General features: G+C 36.4%; 3 protein-coding genes across 3 annotated transcripts; 1 reads left to right on the top strand and 2 right to left on the bottom strand.

Annotated features, from left to right (window-relative positions):
• Window positions 1-321: 321 nt before the first annotated feature.
• On the bottom strand, window positions 322-2,760 carry LOC105230011 (signal peptidase complex subunit 3). The gene is made up of 3 exons (XM_011210580.4): window positions 2,504-2,760; window positions 2,166-2,432; window positions 322-609 (listed from the first exon to the last, which is right to left on the bottom strand). The coding sequence occupies exons 1-3, from the start codon at window positions 2,644-2,646 to the stop codon at window positions 480-482; spliced, it is 540 nt and encodes a 179-aa protein (XP_011208882.2). The 5' UTR covers window positions 2,647-2,760; the 3' UTR covers window positions 322-479.
• An 8,696-nt stretch (window positions 2,761-11,456) lies between these two features.
• Window positions 11,457-12,548, top strand: LOC105230031 (uncharacterized). Its single transcript, XM_011210603.4, has 4 exons — window positions 11,457-11,616; window positions 11,710-11,918; window positions 11,987-12,242; window positions 12,304-12,548. The coding sequence occupies exons 1-4, from the start codon at window positions 11,556-11,558 to the stop codon at window positions 12,480-12,482; spliced, it is 705 nt and encodes a 234-aa protein (XP_011208905.1). The 5' UTR covers window positions 11,457-11,555; the 3' UTR covers window positions 12,483-12,548.
• Window positions 12,549-12,583: 35 nt separating this feature from the next.
• LOC105230020 (ankyrin repeat domain-containing protein 12) lies at window positions 12,584-16,003 on the bottom strand. Its single transcript, XM_011210592.4, has 3 exons — window positions 14,771-16,003; window positions 12,986-14,640; window positions 12,584-12,927 (listed from the first exon to the last, which is right to left on the bottom strand). The coding sequence occupies exons 1-3, from the start codon at window positions 14,901-14,903 to the stop codon at window positions 12,748-12,750; spliced, it is 1,968 nt and encodes a 655-aa protein (XP_011208894.2). The 5' UTR covers window positions 14,904-16,003; the 3' UTR covers window positions 12,584-12,747.
• Between the last annotated feature and the right edge of the window lie 42 nt (window positions 16,004-16,045).

Below are 16,045 nucleotides of genomic sequence, written 5' to 3'. Positions count from 1 at the left end.
ACGAATAGATAATAAATAACATCAATCATCCAAGTATAAACATATGATTCATAAGAAAAATAAAAAACAATTGATTTTGACAATATGGACAAATATGCTTCTTTCGAAAGAGAAAGAATGCTCAGTAACGGCACAACCTGCTTATAAATGAAACATGGTTTGATACCAAAGTGGTTATGTCATCAAAGCTATCAAAAGTCAAATTTGATTTTATTTTGAAACTTTTTGCAAAATTTAAATTATTTAGAAATCTGAAATTATTAATAGTGTTCTTAAAAAAACAAAGATTAGTTTTCCTGGGAATATAAACTCAAGTTTCAGTAAGATTTCAAGGAATTTATTGTTTATTTAAATATATTTAGGACCCAAAATACAAAGTAAATACTCCTTTAAATTCAAGTTATTTTGAAATATATAAATATAATTTGTGTGTTTTAGTTATTCTTTTTAATTACAAATTAAAGGTGTAGTAGTATCTATTACACCGAGGCAATTGAATATTCAGCAGGGAATTTGAATATGTGAGATCCGAGTGATCTGATCGTTGGCAACAAGCCTGCATTTGGTATGATATTCCACGACAGATATAGCGAAACATTTTTGTTGTTCCTACAAAGAAAAATAACAATATATATGTAGGTCCGAATAAATTATATATTGCCGCTTACTTATAGTTTGTGAGATATTTGCAAAAAAATGTTCAGAAATTCAACCATTAAAAGTGTGTTTATTTTATAATCAATTTTACCCACATATTTTTAACTTTTATATCCTCTAACGAGTGTTTTCATTTACTACTCCGTATCAGCAAAATTTCTAGAATTATTGCAATGCTATTGCTACCGCTCTCACTTTGTCGGGAGCCATAGCATATGCTAAACATGCGAGAGCTGTAGCACATGAAAATTTTAATTAGCTCTGCTCTACTATCGATCCCAATATTTTGCTACCGCTACGCCAGAGCAGAGCACAGCACTTCATTTTTGGCTATTGCTACAGCTATAGTTTTTTATCTAACAAAACTCCGACCAGAGCAAAACACATACTTTTACATTGTTCTATGGCTCTGCCAAGGCTTCCGGCACAATTCCGACTTCTTTGGCGCCGCGATCTGAAGGTACCGTTAGAAAGAAGAAGTCCTCTTGATTAAAAAATAAGGGTTATAGGTACCGCAAACGCTTAGTTTACGATATATTCGACTTGAAAGTTCAAAAATTCCCGAAATTCGAACTTTTAACCTTCCTATACCCGCGCCAAATGTTTTAACACCTATACCCGCGCACGGTGTGACAGACCGAGACTTTGACTCCTCTTACCTTTTTATTTTTCTATAAAACCGTTTATATTTTTTTTATTTTATAGGAACTAAATGATGTAAAAAAACAAAAAATATCAGTTGTTAGCGTAAATTATGTATTACTTTAATGACTATCAGTCTTTCCAAAACTTTCCAAAAATATGTACGAAAAACTGTTTCGTCGGTCTCACAGACATGTGCGCGGGTATAGGAAGGTTAAACAAGCTATTTCACTACATTTAACACACTTTATGCATATTTTTCACTTCAAATTCATTTAAATAAACTGGAAACATTTAAACAAATTCGAAATTTATTCTTTTTGCAGGTTTTATAAGTAAGAAATTTATATTTTAAAAATAACTTTTTACACTCGTAGTGAGCATCATTTATAAGTAGGGTATTGGTTCGATCAGGGTTATTTTTTTCAAGCGCAGTCAAAGCCGCCAACGTAAAAAGGAGTACTATGCGAAAGTAATTCAGTCACCATCGGTATTCCCTCGACCAGGGTTATTTTTTTAAAGCGCGGCCGAATGCCGCCAACGCAAAAAGGAGTACTATGCGAAAGTAATTCAGTCACCATCGGTATTCCCTCGACAAGGGTTATTTTTTTTTTAAATTAAAGTGTTAGCAACATTATTTTTGCTTTTTCCTCCTTTGGAGAAGCTCCCCTATTAGTATATACCTCATTTATACCTAAATTCGTGTTTTTTACCCGACTGCCAAAGTAATCGGAATCGTGCTCGGCTCACGACAAAGTGAGGACGGTAGCAATAGCAAAATGAAATGCCACGGGAATAGCATAGCTTTTAAAACGCTGGTCAGAACTATTTAATGTTATTCTAAAATTCCCCCAGAATTTACTTACTTTAAACCATTGCCGTCATCCCAAAAGTAATACTTTGTATTCATGTTCTTAAAATCTAATGCAGAATTTTCTCCGCGTAATATTATTTTGTCCCACAACACAACTTGATTTAGCACACTGTCTGGAGTTTTATATTCAGCGGTCAGGTAAAGGAACAATTGTTTAACATTCCAATTGAAGAGGCTTGTCAAATTCGTCTCCAAATCGAAGGTAAGAAAACCCAAATCATGTTTCTCACGGGAGGCGCCATAGTCAGGAACGTTTTTCCTAAAATGTATGTACAAAACGAAAATATATGAATTAGTTTTCGGCATATGTAAATACAGAAATCTACTTACACCAGCACCTTTACAGTGTTTACGTGTGCAGTAGTCCTACTGTCGAGAAAGACTGTCGAAAGAAAGCAACAAAAAGTTAAGCAGGCGAGAACACTCAACGAATATGCCACAGTGGCATTTCCGCGTGTTAAAACGGTATGCATTTTGTTTTAATTTTATAAAATAACACAAATTTATTAAGCTAACTACACGTATACCGATGAAACTTCTTGACACGTAGAAATGGTCGCCGTTTGTCAAATGCAAGTTAAATGCGGTGCAGAGGTTGATAATGGAAACAATACAATACAGAGTGATGCTTATTCAAACTTATACTATGTTCAGACCGACACTTAATCACACGATTTCGGCCGTTGAATGGATTATCCCACTAATCTTAAAAATTTATCAAGATTTCGCCATACAAAAATGACAGTTCAAAATCACTTCACTGAAATGATTTGAAACTGATCCACGCTAAATCTGTCCGTGCGACTCTGTTTTTGCGCAATCTACTTGTCAGCACTGGAAAAATAATAGTCAGCACTGGAAATCTGTTCCATTGTCACAGCTGATTTAGACACTGCAAAGGGGAAAAAATGTAAACAAACAAATTTTTTTTAAAGCAATGAATCTAATTTCACCTGAAAATCGACCAAACAAATGAAAAAATGCATCCATTATTTCTATTATATGGAAAATATTCAAAATACTATATGACAATCTTTTCTTTTGCTAAATATTAAGCGATGTGAATTCTTGAATGACAATAACAGCTGTTTTTTGATCTTTCTAACGGCAGTGAGAACACTGTTGGGTTATGAAATGCTTAAATGTAATCTAATCTTCGAAATTTTCGGTCTGAACATAGTATAAAGGGGTATTCTAATCTAGGATTTTGAAAAACATCGATTTTTTGCATATTTTGAAAGTTTATACAAAATTATGACCTTGGAAGGATTTTTAAATTCGACTTATTTTCGGAAATACAGCCGAAGTGGTGCCCGCGCTTACTAGAATTGTATCCTAAACTTTAAACGCGTTCTTCTCAAAACTACTTTTTTGAGTTGGTTGACATATCTCAAGTCCTACTAAAGCGATTCCTTTGAAATTTAGTATATATCTTCTTTATACAATGCTCTATCGTGTCTGCCTTGGATTTCCGAAAAAAATTCGAAAATGTCGAAAAAATCGGGTCAAAACAAAATTTTTTTCACGTCGACGCCATTTTGTTATTATTATTTTTTTACAGCTGTTTTTGAAGCCCCCACTCCACCGGCCCGTATCTAGACGAATTTTGGTTTTTTTTCTGGCAATTTTTTTTTTATATTATTAAAATATCAATAACAAACATATTGTTACAAAAAGTAGTATTAAGTTGTATTTGTATTGCTATATGCATCCCTTATTATGAACAATAGCTGTAGGTATATGGAATAGCATTTGTCTTGTTGTAGACATCTGGCGCCGCGGCTGTCTGCTTGCGTCTGGCGCCGTATAGCATTATGTTCTGGTAATTTCCAGACGCGATATTCTAGAAGGACACGTCGGCATCAGCGAGAAGTGCGTGGCTATATAAGCCGTGGCAGCGCCAACGTAATCAATCAGTGCTAAGAGTAAACTGCTATAGTGTAGACGAGTTGTGAAATAAAGAGTTGTTGAATTAAATTAAACAGTGTTGATTTTATTTGTCAATCCAGAGATACGAACCTAACAAAGTAAACTAGCAAGCAGTAAATTCGTAACAAATTCGTGTCAAATAATCCAAATTCAAGATGGTTAAATTCGGAGAATTGAGAATTCAGCAATTAAAAAAGGAACTGGAGGAGCGTAATTTGCCGATAAGTGGGCAAAAGGCGGATCTGCAGGCACGATTACGTGAAGCAATGGAAGCGGATGGAATTAATGTGGACGAGTTCGAATTTGTTGGGCCAGAAACTTCTACAAAGGTAGAAGAACAACGAACATCATCAAATGTGGACATGAACTTGCTGTTAGTGGCTATTAAGCAAATAGAAAATCGTCTGGCACAGCAAATAGCTGAAAATACAGAAAATGCGGTGCAAACAGAAAATCGTCTGGCACAGCAAATGACGCAAATTGCTGAAAATACATCACAGTTAGAGTCTCGCCTTACACAACAAATGACTGAAAATAATTCGCAGTTAGAAAATCGTTTGGTACAACAGATTACGGAAAATACTACACAACTACAAAAACAAGTGCAAGAGAAATTTTCAAAATTTGAAGACGAATTAAGCACTTTAAAAAATGACGAAGAAAATTTAAAATCAGAAGTTCTTCAATTAAGTAATCGTGTGCGAGAACTGCAACTACATGGCCCTGCACCATCAACAAATAATCAAAGATTGAAGGCACCCACATTCGATGGAAGTATTCCATTTGAAATTTTAAAACTTCAGTTTGAAAAGACAGCAAGGGCCAATAACTGGAATGCAGCGGACAAAGTGGCGTCCTTGTTTGTATCATTGAAAGGGCCTGCGGCAGAAATCCTTCAGACTATTCCAGACTGTGAACGGGACAACTATGAGGCATTGATGAGTGCGATAGAAAGACGATATGGTAGTGAGCACCGGAAACAAATATACCAGATCGAACTGCAAAATAGGGGTCAGAAGATGAACGAGTCATTGCAAGAGTTCGCAACTGAAATAGAACGACTGGCTCATTTGGCAAATGCAGATGCACCTGTGGATTACATTGAGAGGGTAAAAATTCAATGTTTCATAAATGGAATTCGTGATGTGGACACCAAACGCGCCACATATGCATTGCCAAAAAGAACGTTTGCTGAAACAGTTTCGCACGCCCTCACACAGGAAACAGCTTCGCTTCTAAGTAAATCAGCACACAAAGTACAAAGAGTTGAAGTGGAACAACCGGCGCTGATGGAAGAAATATTGAAGACTCTGAAGACAATTGCTGCACCGCGAGTAAATACAACAGGCAGATGTTTCAACTGTGGAAAAGCGGGTCACTTTGCCCGAAATTGCAATATAAAAGTAAACCCATCAAAACGGAAACAACCAACAGATAACGAAGACAGAGCATCCACATCTCACAAGTCGTTAAACTAAAACGGAACAGTTCACAGGGGCGTGAGCTGGTTCCCACAACTATTTGCCCCGCCATCTCGATATCACAAATAGGTCGCCATGACAACAATCTTACTATCAACGGCATCGTATATGGACGACTGTCAACGCTTACTTTGGATACTGGTGCCACACATTCAATTATCCGACCGGATGTGGTAAGAGGAACGGTTGAACCATTAGTCGGTTGCAAGCTTCGAACGGCCACCGGGTAGGAAGCAGCTGTCGCGGGAAAAGTGTTTTGCGAAGTGATGATTGGTACCCTGGAAGTTAATCACACCTTCATCGTAGCAGAAATCAGGGATGAAATTATAATGGGAGTAGATTTCATGATTGATCACGGGGTTACTTTGGATTTAAACAAACAAATGCTGTTTTGCCAGAACATGGAGATGCCTATAAACACCGGATATGTGACCAACGTTGAAAGTAAGAGGGTGATTGTTGATGATAATCAGAGTATTCCACCAAAATCTGAGGCGATTGTATGGGCTAAAGTGAATGGAGGAGGTGGGACTGAAGAGTTGTGGATTGTGGAACCAACAAAAATAGATACACCCATATTGGTAGGAAGAACGCTTGTGAAAACTAGAGAAGACGCCACCATTCCGGTCAGAGTAGTGAATGAATTCAACACGCCTATAAGTCTGAAGAAATTAGCAGTAATTGGACAGTGCCAGAATATAAGTGCAATAGCACGATGCGAACGGTCACCACAGAAGCCTACTGTTGAGCCACAGCAGATAAGTCCTACACTCCTAAATAATTTGCTGAACGAACTGCATGGAAATGAAAAATTAAAAGCAGAAAAACTATTAGAAAAATACGCATCCATATTTGCAAACGAAGGAAACACAGGAAGAACCGGCATTGTCAAACATCGCATAAATACTGGAGACGCTAAACCAATCCGACAAGCTCCGCGTAGGGTTCCACTAGCAAAATGTGAGGATGCTAACAAAATTATTGAAGACATGCACAAAAACGGTGTAATCGAACCTTCAATAAGTCCATGGAGCTCACCTATCGTCTTAGTTAAAAAGAAAGATGGTAGCACCCGTTTCTGCGTAGATTATAGGAAGTTGAATGATGTCACAAAGAAAGACAGTTATCCTCTACCAAGAATCGACGATACATTAGACACCTTGTCTGGAGCGAAATGGTTTTCTACATTAGATCTACAAAGTGGATATTGGCAAGTCGAGATTGATGAATGTGACCGTGAAAAGACCGCTTTCAGTATGGGCGACGGGTTATGGGAATTCTCTGTGATGCCATTTGGGTTATGTAATGCGCCTGCAACGTTCGAGCGATTGATGGAACATGTGTTAAAAGGACTCAACTGGAAGACATGTTTGGTGTATCTTGATGACATTATCATCATGGGAAAAAGTTTTGATGATCATCTGAAAAATCTAGAGGAAGTCTTTCAGCGAATAGCATCAGCCGGATTACGCTTGAATCCCAAAAAGTGTTCATTATGGAAGAAGTAGGTCACATATCTCGGACATAAAGTGTCAACTGAGGGGATTCACACCGAGGAAGGAAAAATAAAAGCAGTTAAAGATTGGCCTCAACCCACCAACATACATGAACTCCGCAGCTTCCTAGGCTTATGCACGTATTACCGCCGTTTTGTACCTGGATTTGCGAACGTGGCCAGAAGTTTACATGATTTAACAAAGAAGAATCGCCCGTTTGTATGGCAGTTGGAACAAGAAAAAGCGTTTGAGCAGCTTAAAGAACTACTTTGTACGGCGCCGATGTTAGCTTATCCAATACCTGGAAAGAAATTCATCCTGGATACAGATGCGAGCGCTTATGGAATTGGAGGTGTCCTGTCTCAGCTCATCGACGGACAAGAAAGAGTAATTGGGTATTACAGCAGAGTGCTCGGGAAACCAGAGAAAAACTACTGTGTGACGCGAAAAGAACTACTAGCTGTGGTGGAATGTGTAAAACATTTCCACAAGTATTTGTATGGACAACGATTCTTGCTGAGGACTGATCATGCAGCATTAAAATGGTTATTACAGTTTAAGAATCCGGAAGGCCAAATTGCACGATGGATCGAAAGATTACAGAATTACGACTTCGAAACGGAACATCGAAAGGGAATTCACCACAAAAATGCGGTTGCATTATCACGTCGCCCTTGTCCACTGGAATGTAAACATTGCTCCAAATCAGAAGGAAAAGAAGGTATAATCGACGTGCGATTACTGAATATAGAACCTGAAGATGATTGGACTCCTCACCGCATCAGAATCAATCAGCTGGAGGACCCTGATCTTGCAAAGCTGGTAATGGCCAAAGAAAATGGGGTACGACCACCAAAGGAACAAATAAGTAGCGAGAGTCCAACTGCAAAAGCATATTGGGCCCAATGGAACATCATAAACCTCGTTAATGGATACCTTCATCGTACCTGGGAAAGTGAAGATGGCAAACAGTCTCGTCTGTTGATCATAGTACCGAAGTCCATGATCCCGAAAGTGTTGAAAGAATATCACAATGGACCTAGTGGAGGGCACCTTGGAATTACAAAAACTATAGAGAAGATTAAACAACGGTTCTACTGGATCGGTTGTCGAGATTCCATAGCAGAATGGATAAGTAATTGCGTAGAGTGCATGGCAGCTAAAGGTCCTAAAGCCAAAAGTCGCGGTAGGCTACAACAGTACAACGTGGGATCACCATTTGAACGAGTCGCAATGGATGTTGCAGGTCCGTTCCCAACCAGTACGGCCGCAAACAAATATCTACTGGTTGTCATGGACTATTTCAGTAAATGGCCAGAAGTATATGCCTTACCAAACCAGGAAGCGAAGACAGTAGCCGAAGCGTTTGTAGAAAATTGGATAACAAGGTTCGGAGTGCCCGTCGAATTACACTCAGATCAAGGCAGAAATTTCGAATCTTCCATTTTCCAAGAAGTCTGTACATTATTGGGCATCCACAAGACACGGACAACAGCGTTACACCCACAATCAGATGGGATGGTATAGAGATTCAACCGAACGCTCGAAGAACATCATCATCGTTGATAAAGACCAACGGAATTGGGACAAGTGCATCCAGATGTTCCTGCTGGCGTATCGTTCAGCGAAGCACGAGACAACTGGTTACACGCCAGCAAAGATTATTTTCGGATCTGATCTGCGACTCCCTGCTGATCTTAAGTTTGGAACGAATCCTACAGCTGTAAGAAATTATGGAGATTATTGTTCCGCCTTAAAGGAAGAAATGAATGAATTGCATCTAATGGTAAGACAGCATACGCATCTGATGAGCAATAAGATGAAGGACCGGTTCGATCAATCGGCAAATTCAAAAGGTTTTGAAGAAGGTGATCTGGTCCTGTTGTACAATCCACTTCGAAAGAAAGGCTTGTCCCCGAAACTGCAGACAGCCTGGGAAGGACCCTATATGGTGATGAAACGACTTAATGACGTGGTATACCGCATACAAAGAAATGGAAAAGCACGATGTAAAATGAAAGTAGTACATTTGGAGAGGCTCGCCCCATTTGGTTCAAGAGGATTTGTGCCTAATCGGGACGATTAGGCTTTAGTGGAGGGCAGTGTTACAAAAGTAGTATTAAGTTGTATTTGTATTGCTATATACATCCCTTATTATGAACAATACCTGTAGGTATATGGAATAGCATTTGTCTTGTTGTAGACATCTGGCGCCGCGGCTGTCTCCTTGTCGAAACAATAGACATCTGGCGCCGCACTGTCTGCTTGTCTACTTCAACAATTACTGAGTCTGGGTTATGTTCTGGTAATTTCCAGACGCAATATTCTAGAAGGACACGTCGGCATCAGCGAGAAGTGCGTGGCTATATAAGCCGTGGCAGCGCCAACGTAATCAATCAGTGCTAAGAGTAAACTGCTATAGTGTAGACGAGTTGTGAAATAAAGAGTTGTTGAATTACAGTAGAAACTCGATTAACCGGACTGTCGATAGGCATTCGGATAATCGAAAATCCGGATAATCGAATGTATGAAGAAAAACAAATATATATTTATATCCTGCAACGAAAATCAATGTTTATTAAGAAATGAACACTTACTTATGTATGTATGTACATATTTTCTTAGATTACACTACATACGTAATACTAAACTGCAGCATTAATCATGAAATACAATAAAATATTTAGGTACGTATGTACGAATAATTTGTCTACAATATGTATTTGGTAATTTGCATTTGGTAATCATGAAATAAGTAGGTAGGTAATAAGTTTAATTTGGTTTAAAATGGTAATTGTCATTTAACGTAAGCAACTTTTTCTCTTCATTGCTGCTATATCACGAATTCGTTTCAGTTGTAGTAGACTCACAGTATTACTCTAGGGGTATTCTCTCGCTCTTGCAAACCCCTTGCACGGTGCAAGAACTGCATATATTTCCTCTCGGTGCACCGGCACAACAACAAACACACGCAGAAAAACGCGCGGGGCAGCGGCAGCGACTCCACACTGCGCGAGCGGAATATGCAAGTTCCGACACGTTCACGATTCCATAATTTCTACGTAGGTACATATAAATTGGTCGCGATTGGTAGTCCGGATAATCGCGAATCCGTATAACTGAGGGCCGGATAAACGAGTTTCTACTGTAAATTAAACAGTGTTGATTTTATTTGTCAATCCAGAGATACGAACCTTACAAAGTAAACTAGCAAGCAGTAAATTCGTAACAATATAAAAAATTGATACTAAAAATGTTTTTCATTTTTTTTATCTTAGTTAAAAAAAAATCATAAAATGCATGCGTCTAGACCAGAATACCCCCTTAAAAAGTCAAGAAGACCTATTTTTCAGAATAACAGACCTTTTCTGGGAAAACCTCACAACTCATTTGTGGTTCTTCTTGCTCAAACCACTTTGCTGTGAACCAGGTGTTTTACAAAAACAAAGGGGCCGGCCTTATAATATCATCCTAGGATTTCAGAATAATATGGATATGGTCGGATACAGGAGGTTTTCCAGAATTTTTTTGTAAAAATTAAAAATATAGGAGTAAAATTAAATTTAAATCGAAAAAATATGTAATTCAAATAGTGGTAATTTTCAACTTTAAACGCAAATATCTCGAAAACTTTTAGTTTCCTGTTGCTATAACTGTATATATTCTTGATCTGGAAACTTCTTCTATTTGACCATACCCATTTTATGCCCGAAATCCAGAGACGGTATAGTAATATTTTCCCAATAATCTAATACCATGTTCAGACCGAAAATTTAAAAGATTAGATAACATTTAATCATTTCATAACCCAACAGTGTTCTCACTGCCGTTAGAAAGATCAAAAAACAGCTGTTATTGTCATTCATGAAGTCGCATCGCTAAATATTTATCAAAAGAAAAGATTGTCATATAGTATTTTGAAATAAAAGCCGTCTTTTTTCAAATGTTTTCCATATAATAGAAATAGTGAATGCATTTTTTCATTTGTTAAGTCGATTTTCAGGTGAAGTTATATTCATTGCTATAAAATAAATGTGTTTGTTTACATTTTTTTCCCTTTGTAGTGTCTAAATCAGCTGTGATAATGTAACAGATTTCCAATGCCTGCAAGTAGATGGCGCAAAATCAGAGTCGCACAGAGAGATTTTGCGTGGATCAGTTTCAAACCATTTCAATGAAGTGATTTGGAAATGTCATTTTTGTATGGCGAAATCTTGATAAATTTATTAGATTAGTGGGATAAACCACTCAACAGCCGAAATCGTGTGACTAAGTGTCGGTTTGAACATAGTATAAGTTACAAATAGATACTCTTTAAAGTTAAAATTGTGTTTTATGAAACACGCTGTGTTTAAGAGTCATTTAATTAGGCAGCAAGTTCAATCAAAAACAAAATTTTTAAACGACGAGTCAAAAGTTTGATTGTCTAATATTATCACTTAACCAATATTTTTAACGTATTAATTGAGAGTAAAAATGAAACCAGTGGTTATTTTGATATCGCGTGGCGAGCAAAAGCCAGACAAATTAGCTAGAAGTATATAATATATTTTATTTTAATATTTGTGTATCCAGTTAATATCTACGCTGATAATTTGTTTAATATAAACGTTTGTAATTATTTATACAGGTATTCTTGTTAGCACCGGAAACGCTATAAACAAACCTGTAACTATGTCGTTTGGATTATGTACATTTGCTACTTATTTATGCGAGCTGAAGACAAAATATTACGAAAACACCATAGCTTTGCTACCTTATGAAGGAGATATCCGTGAACTACCTGAAGATCTTTTATGTGCCACAGAAATGTTGATAGTCTACTTTGATCCCGATGATGTAAATAGTTATATTTATATATATATATATATTTTAATCTACAAAAATGACAATTTTATTCTGTTTAGAAAACTTTGAAATCTCATTTGAGTGAATATTGCAGTTTTTTAAATAACAATGACATTGAGTTGGGATTATTACTGACTAGCAAACTCTACGATGATGCTAAACAAGGCCTGGCTTATAGTACAGTAAAAGAAAGTTGTAAATTCCAATTTGATGTAATTGAATTATGTAATAACGACGCTAATAGTGAGACAACGGGATATAAGGAAGTTGTTGAAGTATTAAAGAATAATATTTGGTCAAACGTCACAGTACCAGGTGCGTTTGTTTTTTTATCTCAAAAAAATAATATGGTTATTGAATAAATATATGTATAAAGGTGCTAACACAGACGAACTTAATGATGATCTAGAAGAACAGTTGGAAGGCTTCGAAAATTTAATAACGAGCATACAAAATTTTAGGAGAATTTCGAGTGGAATGGAAAGAGACCAAAGGCTTAATGAAGCAGAAAAATTAGCTGATCTTTTTATAAAAATGATGAACGAAGATAAATAAAGTGATTATATCTATTGTATTTTGATTAAGTTAAATATATAAATATTTAGACCTTCATGTTCTATATTTTTCAGTTTGTTATATTCAAATTTTAAAATGCGTTTTTAACATTTGGTGCTTTATCTAAGCATTTGTATATATATTTTTCGTGAATATAGCTCTGTGCTGAATTCGCGATTAGACCTTATCTTTAAGAGAAATTTATGTATCTATATACATGAATACATGTACATAATTATATATTTAATCACTTTTATTGATAAATTTAAGCTGGTAAAAGATCAAAGTCATCGCTGACATGTACAATAGGTACATGATCTTTATCAACGGCAGTTTCACATCTATAATCCCATAATTTATGTTTTTTCAATGCAATATCCCAATCCATCATCTGTACGGCATGCAGACTTTCCGCTTCGTTATGATGACGCAAAACCATGGCTTCCTGAAATCAATACAAACTTTGTGAGCGATCCATAAAGTTGTTTTGTTATTGTTTTTACCTTGATTTTGTCCCACTTATCATCGACATCTTGCAGCCAACTTAGTAGTTGTCGACCATTGAAACGGTAACGTGCGTTTTTATCTTTTTCATCCTGCTCCGATGTTGGTATATTGTATACTTCTTCGTCTTTGAGTAGAGTACACACCGAATACGGCACTGGCTGACATGAAATGTTGCGCGCTGCCTTCGAGTGAACACGTATCATTTCTTGTTCCACATTCAAACATAATTTCTCACGTTCCACAATGTGACGTTGTAGCAGAGCCTTGCGTTCATTTTCTTGCAAGCGATATATTTCTTGCATCTTCGGTGGAATATTAGACGGTGTTACGGATTCAATTTTCTTTTCATTACTTGCAAGCAGATAATTCTTCTTATTTAGCAAATACTCATTATAACCCTGCGGCGGTCTTGGTTTGATCGGGTACATATTTTGCCACTTTTTCTCAATTTGCCGGCGTATTCTAAGATACATTTGAAAACAATTTGTAAATGGCATATCATGCGAATGTGTATCAGACATTGAAGCGTTAGCTTCTGTATTTGTATTTTGATTTCCATTGTTTTTATTATTGTGATTATCATCGTGTTTTGTGCGTATTTTTCGTTTGCGTGGATGTAATTCTACACCGTGCGAATGTACGTCTTTCGATGACGATGTCGACGAGGTGGATGGGCTTGGTAAATTAACAATATTCTCATTTTCATATGTGTGATTATGTTGTAGAGGGCTTGCGCCAACATTGGTAAATGTAAGTTTATTATCTGTGATGCCCTCATTTGCGTTCGATGATGCTGGCGATGGTGAACTGCTTTGCATTTGAGGTGAGGAATTGTTAGAGCTACGTTCGGTACTAGTAATACCACTGCGATGAGAACTACGTAGGACACGATGTAAATTCTTCTCCTCGTTTAATAGCTTCAAATTTTTCTCATCTATAATATTGCATTGTAAGTTATTTATTTTTATGGGACTCTCATGAGGACTGCCACATTGCGCTTCACGTTCGTTGGAATCATTCGTATTTGAGCTGACAACATATGGTAGGGCTGCATTGCGAGATGTGTTGATTTTGCCTGTACGTGATACATTTCCATCGGTATCAATGGAGCAGTTCTGTTGTGGGATTACAATTTTTAGTGGCGGCACCTTTAACCCGCCACTGTATAAGGATTCAGACATTTTAAATTCTTCATCATCACCTTCTGTTTCAAATTGTTTGCCGAAACCAGACTTTGCCGATTCAGTCTGATCTTTTTCTGTGGAGCTTGCATTTTTATTTGGATTTGGCGAACCTTTAGAAGCCGATGTTTGCTTGATAACCTTTTCCATACGCCCTGGAAGACGTGTAGTTGTTGTGGATTTTGCATCTTTTCCACCATCTACCTCTTTTCGTTTCTTTTTCTTGCCTTCATCACATTCTTCAAATTCATCCTCATCTATATCTGAGAAATGACGTTTACCCTGACTGGACGAAGGTGTATCTGCGCTGCCAACACCATCATGTTCAATTTTGTTTTCGGTATGACCCTCATCAGTGGTTAATTTGTCCCGGCTGGTCTCTGAATGATCATGCTTTTCTGTGGAGTTAACATCTTCAACATCATCACCTTTTTTGTGCTCATTCTTTTTGATGTGCGTTCTAGAGGCCTCTGCAATTTTGTTTTTTTTTTTTTTTATATTTAATCAAGTTTTCTACTGATTGCTTATATGAAAAAATTAAAATTTTAATAGTATTCGCTTATATTTCTATATTAGCGATTATTAAAATACATAACTTACCTGTCGTCGAGTTTGCCGTCATCTGAATAAGCAGTGCCATTTGCTGTCTCTCAGACATCGGTGTATTCGGGTTGGGCCTTGATGTTGCGACTCCTGTATTATATCCCACTCCCCTCGGTCTTGGGGGTGGCATAATATCTTAGTAATATTGCGTACACAAAATATCAAAAGTTAAATTCCAAAAGAAATAAAATCCTAAAATCTTTTCAAAAGAAAATAAATTCAAACTCTCACGACTATCTCTCATCAAATATTCCACTGACTAATGTACTTAAATCAGGAACGCTATGAATAACGGAAGCACAGAGTGCACTTATCATTATTAGACCGACAAAACTCTTACGCGAATGTTACACGATCAAGAAATTGTTTGTTGAACACACTTCTACAACTGCACTTTTATTTTTCGAACTGTAACGTCGTCTTCATATCAATTTTTTCCATTCTCGTCGGGGGTATGTTAAATAAAAATATGCATTATGAAATAATAATAAATGGTATTGTATGATGAAAAACAATAAAAGAGAAATGTTAACAATAATGAGCGATGGAAGTTTTCATGTTTGCGTTCAGCATTAACGGGCAATATATGTATGTCATTTATTTCAGTGCCTACATAAAGTTACTAAACTATAATTTTGTAAAGCTGTTCCTGTTGGAAAGGTCAAATAGGAGTTGGTAAAACTAACTGCTTTAAAATTAAGTATATTTTTAATCTCTTTAATAACAACAATGTTAGAGAAAATTTATACAATCGGCTACGATTTAGAATAGCATCCCCCGATTTCGGGGTTAAAATGGGAATGTACGGACAGAGGAGGTCCTTCAGAGCAAAAATATATGCATATATACATGCCGCTGACTTATGATTTTTGAGATATTTGCATTTAAAGTTCAAAAAATCAACTATTTAAAATGCGTGTTTCTCCAATTTATAATGCATTTTAATCTTATATTTTTAACTTTTATATCCACTAACACATCACTAATTCTTTTCTAATTGTTTATTTTATATTAAATAGTGCAATAATGCCGTCTAAAATTATTTAAATTCTATTTTAATTTTAATATGTAATTGGTAATTAAAAAAAATTTTTTTTGAACCGCCCAATATCATAAAAATATGAATATAAACTGCTAACAAAAATTAAGAAAGCATATATTGTTTAAAATATTTAAGGAAACAAAAAAACTAAGTTTCTAACTAACAGCTGAATGTAGAACTATAATATTATGATTTTTTATTTCTCCTTTAATTGAACAACGCATGGCAAT

The sequence above is a fragment of the Bactrocera dorsalis genome, chromosome 5 (assembly GCF_023373825.1).
Source record: "Bactrocera dorsalis isolate Fly_Bdor chromosome 5, ASM2337382v1, whole genome shotgun sequence".
NCBI lineage: Eukaryota > Metazoa > Arthropoda > Insecta > Diptera > Tephritidae > Bactrocera > Bactrocera dorsalis.
The sequence above is the reverse complement of the archived record's forward strand: the minus strand, read 5'-3'. Positions and strand labels throughout refer to the sequence as shown.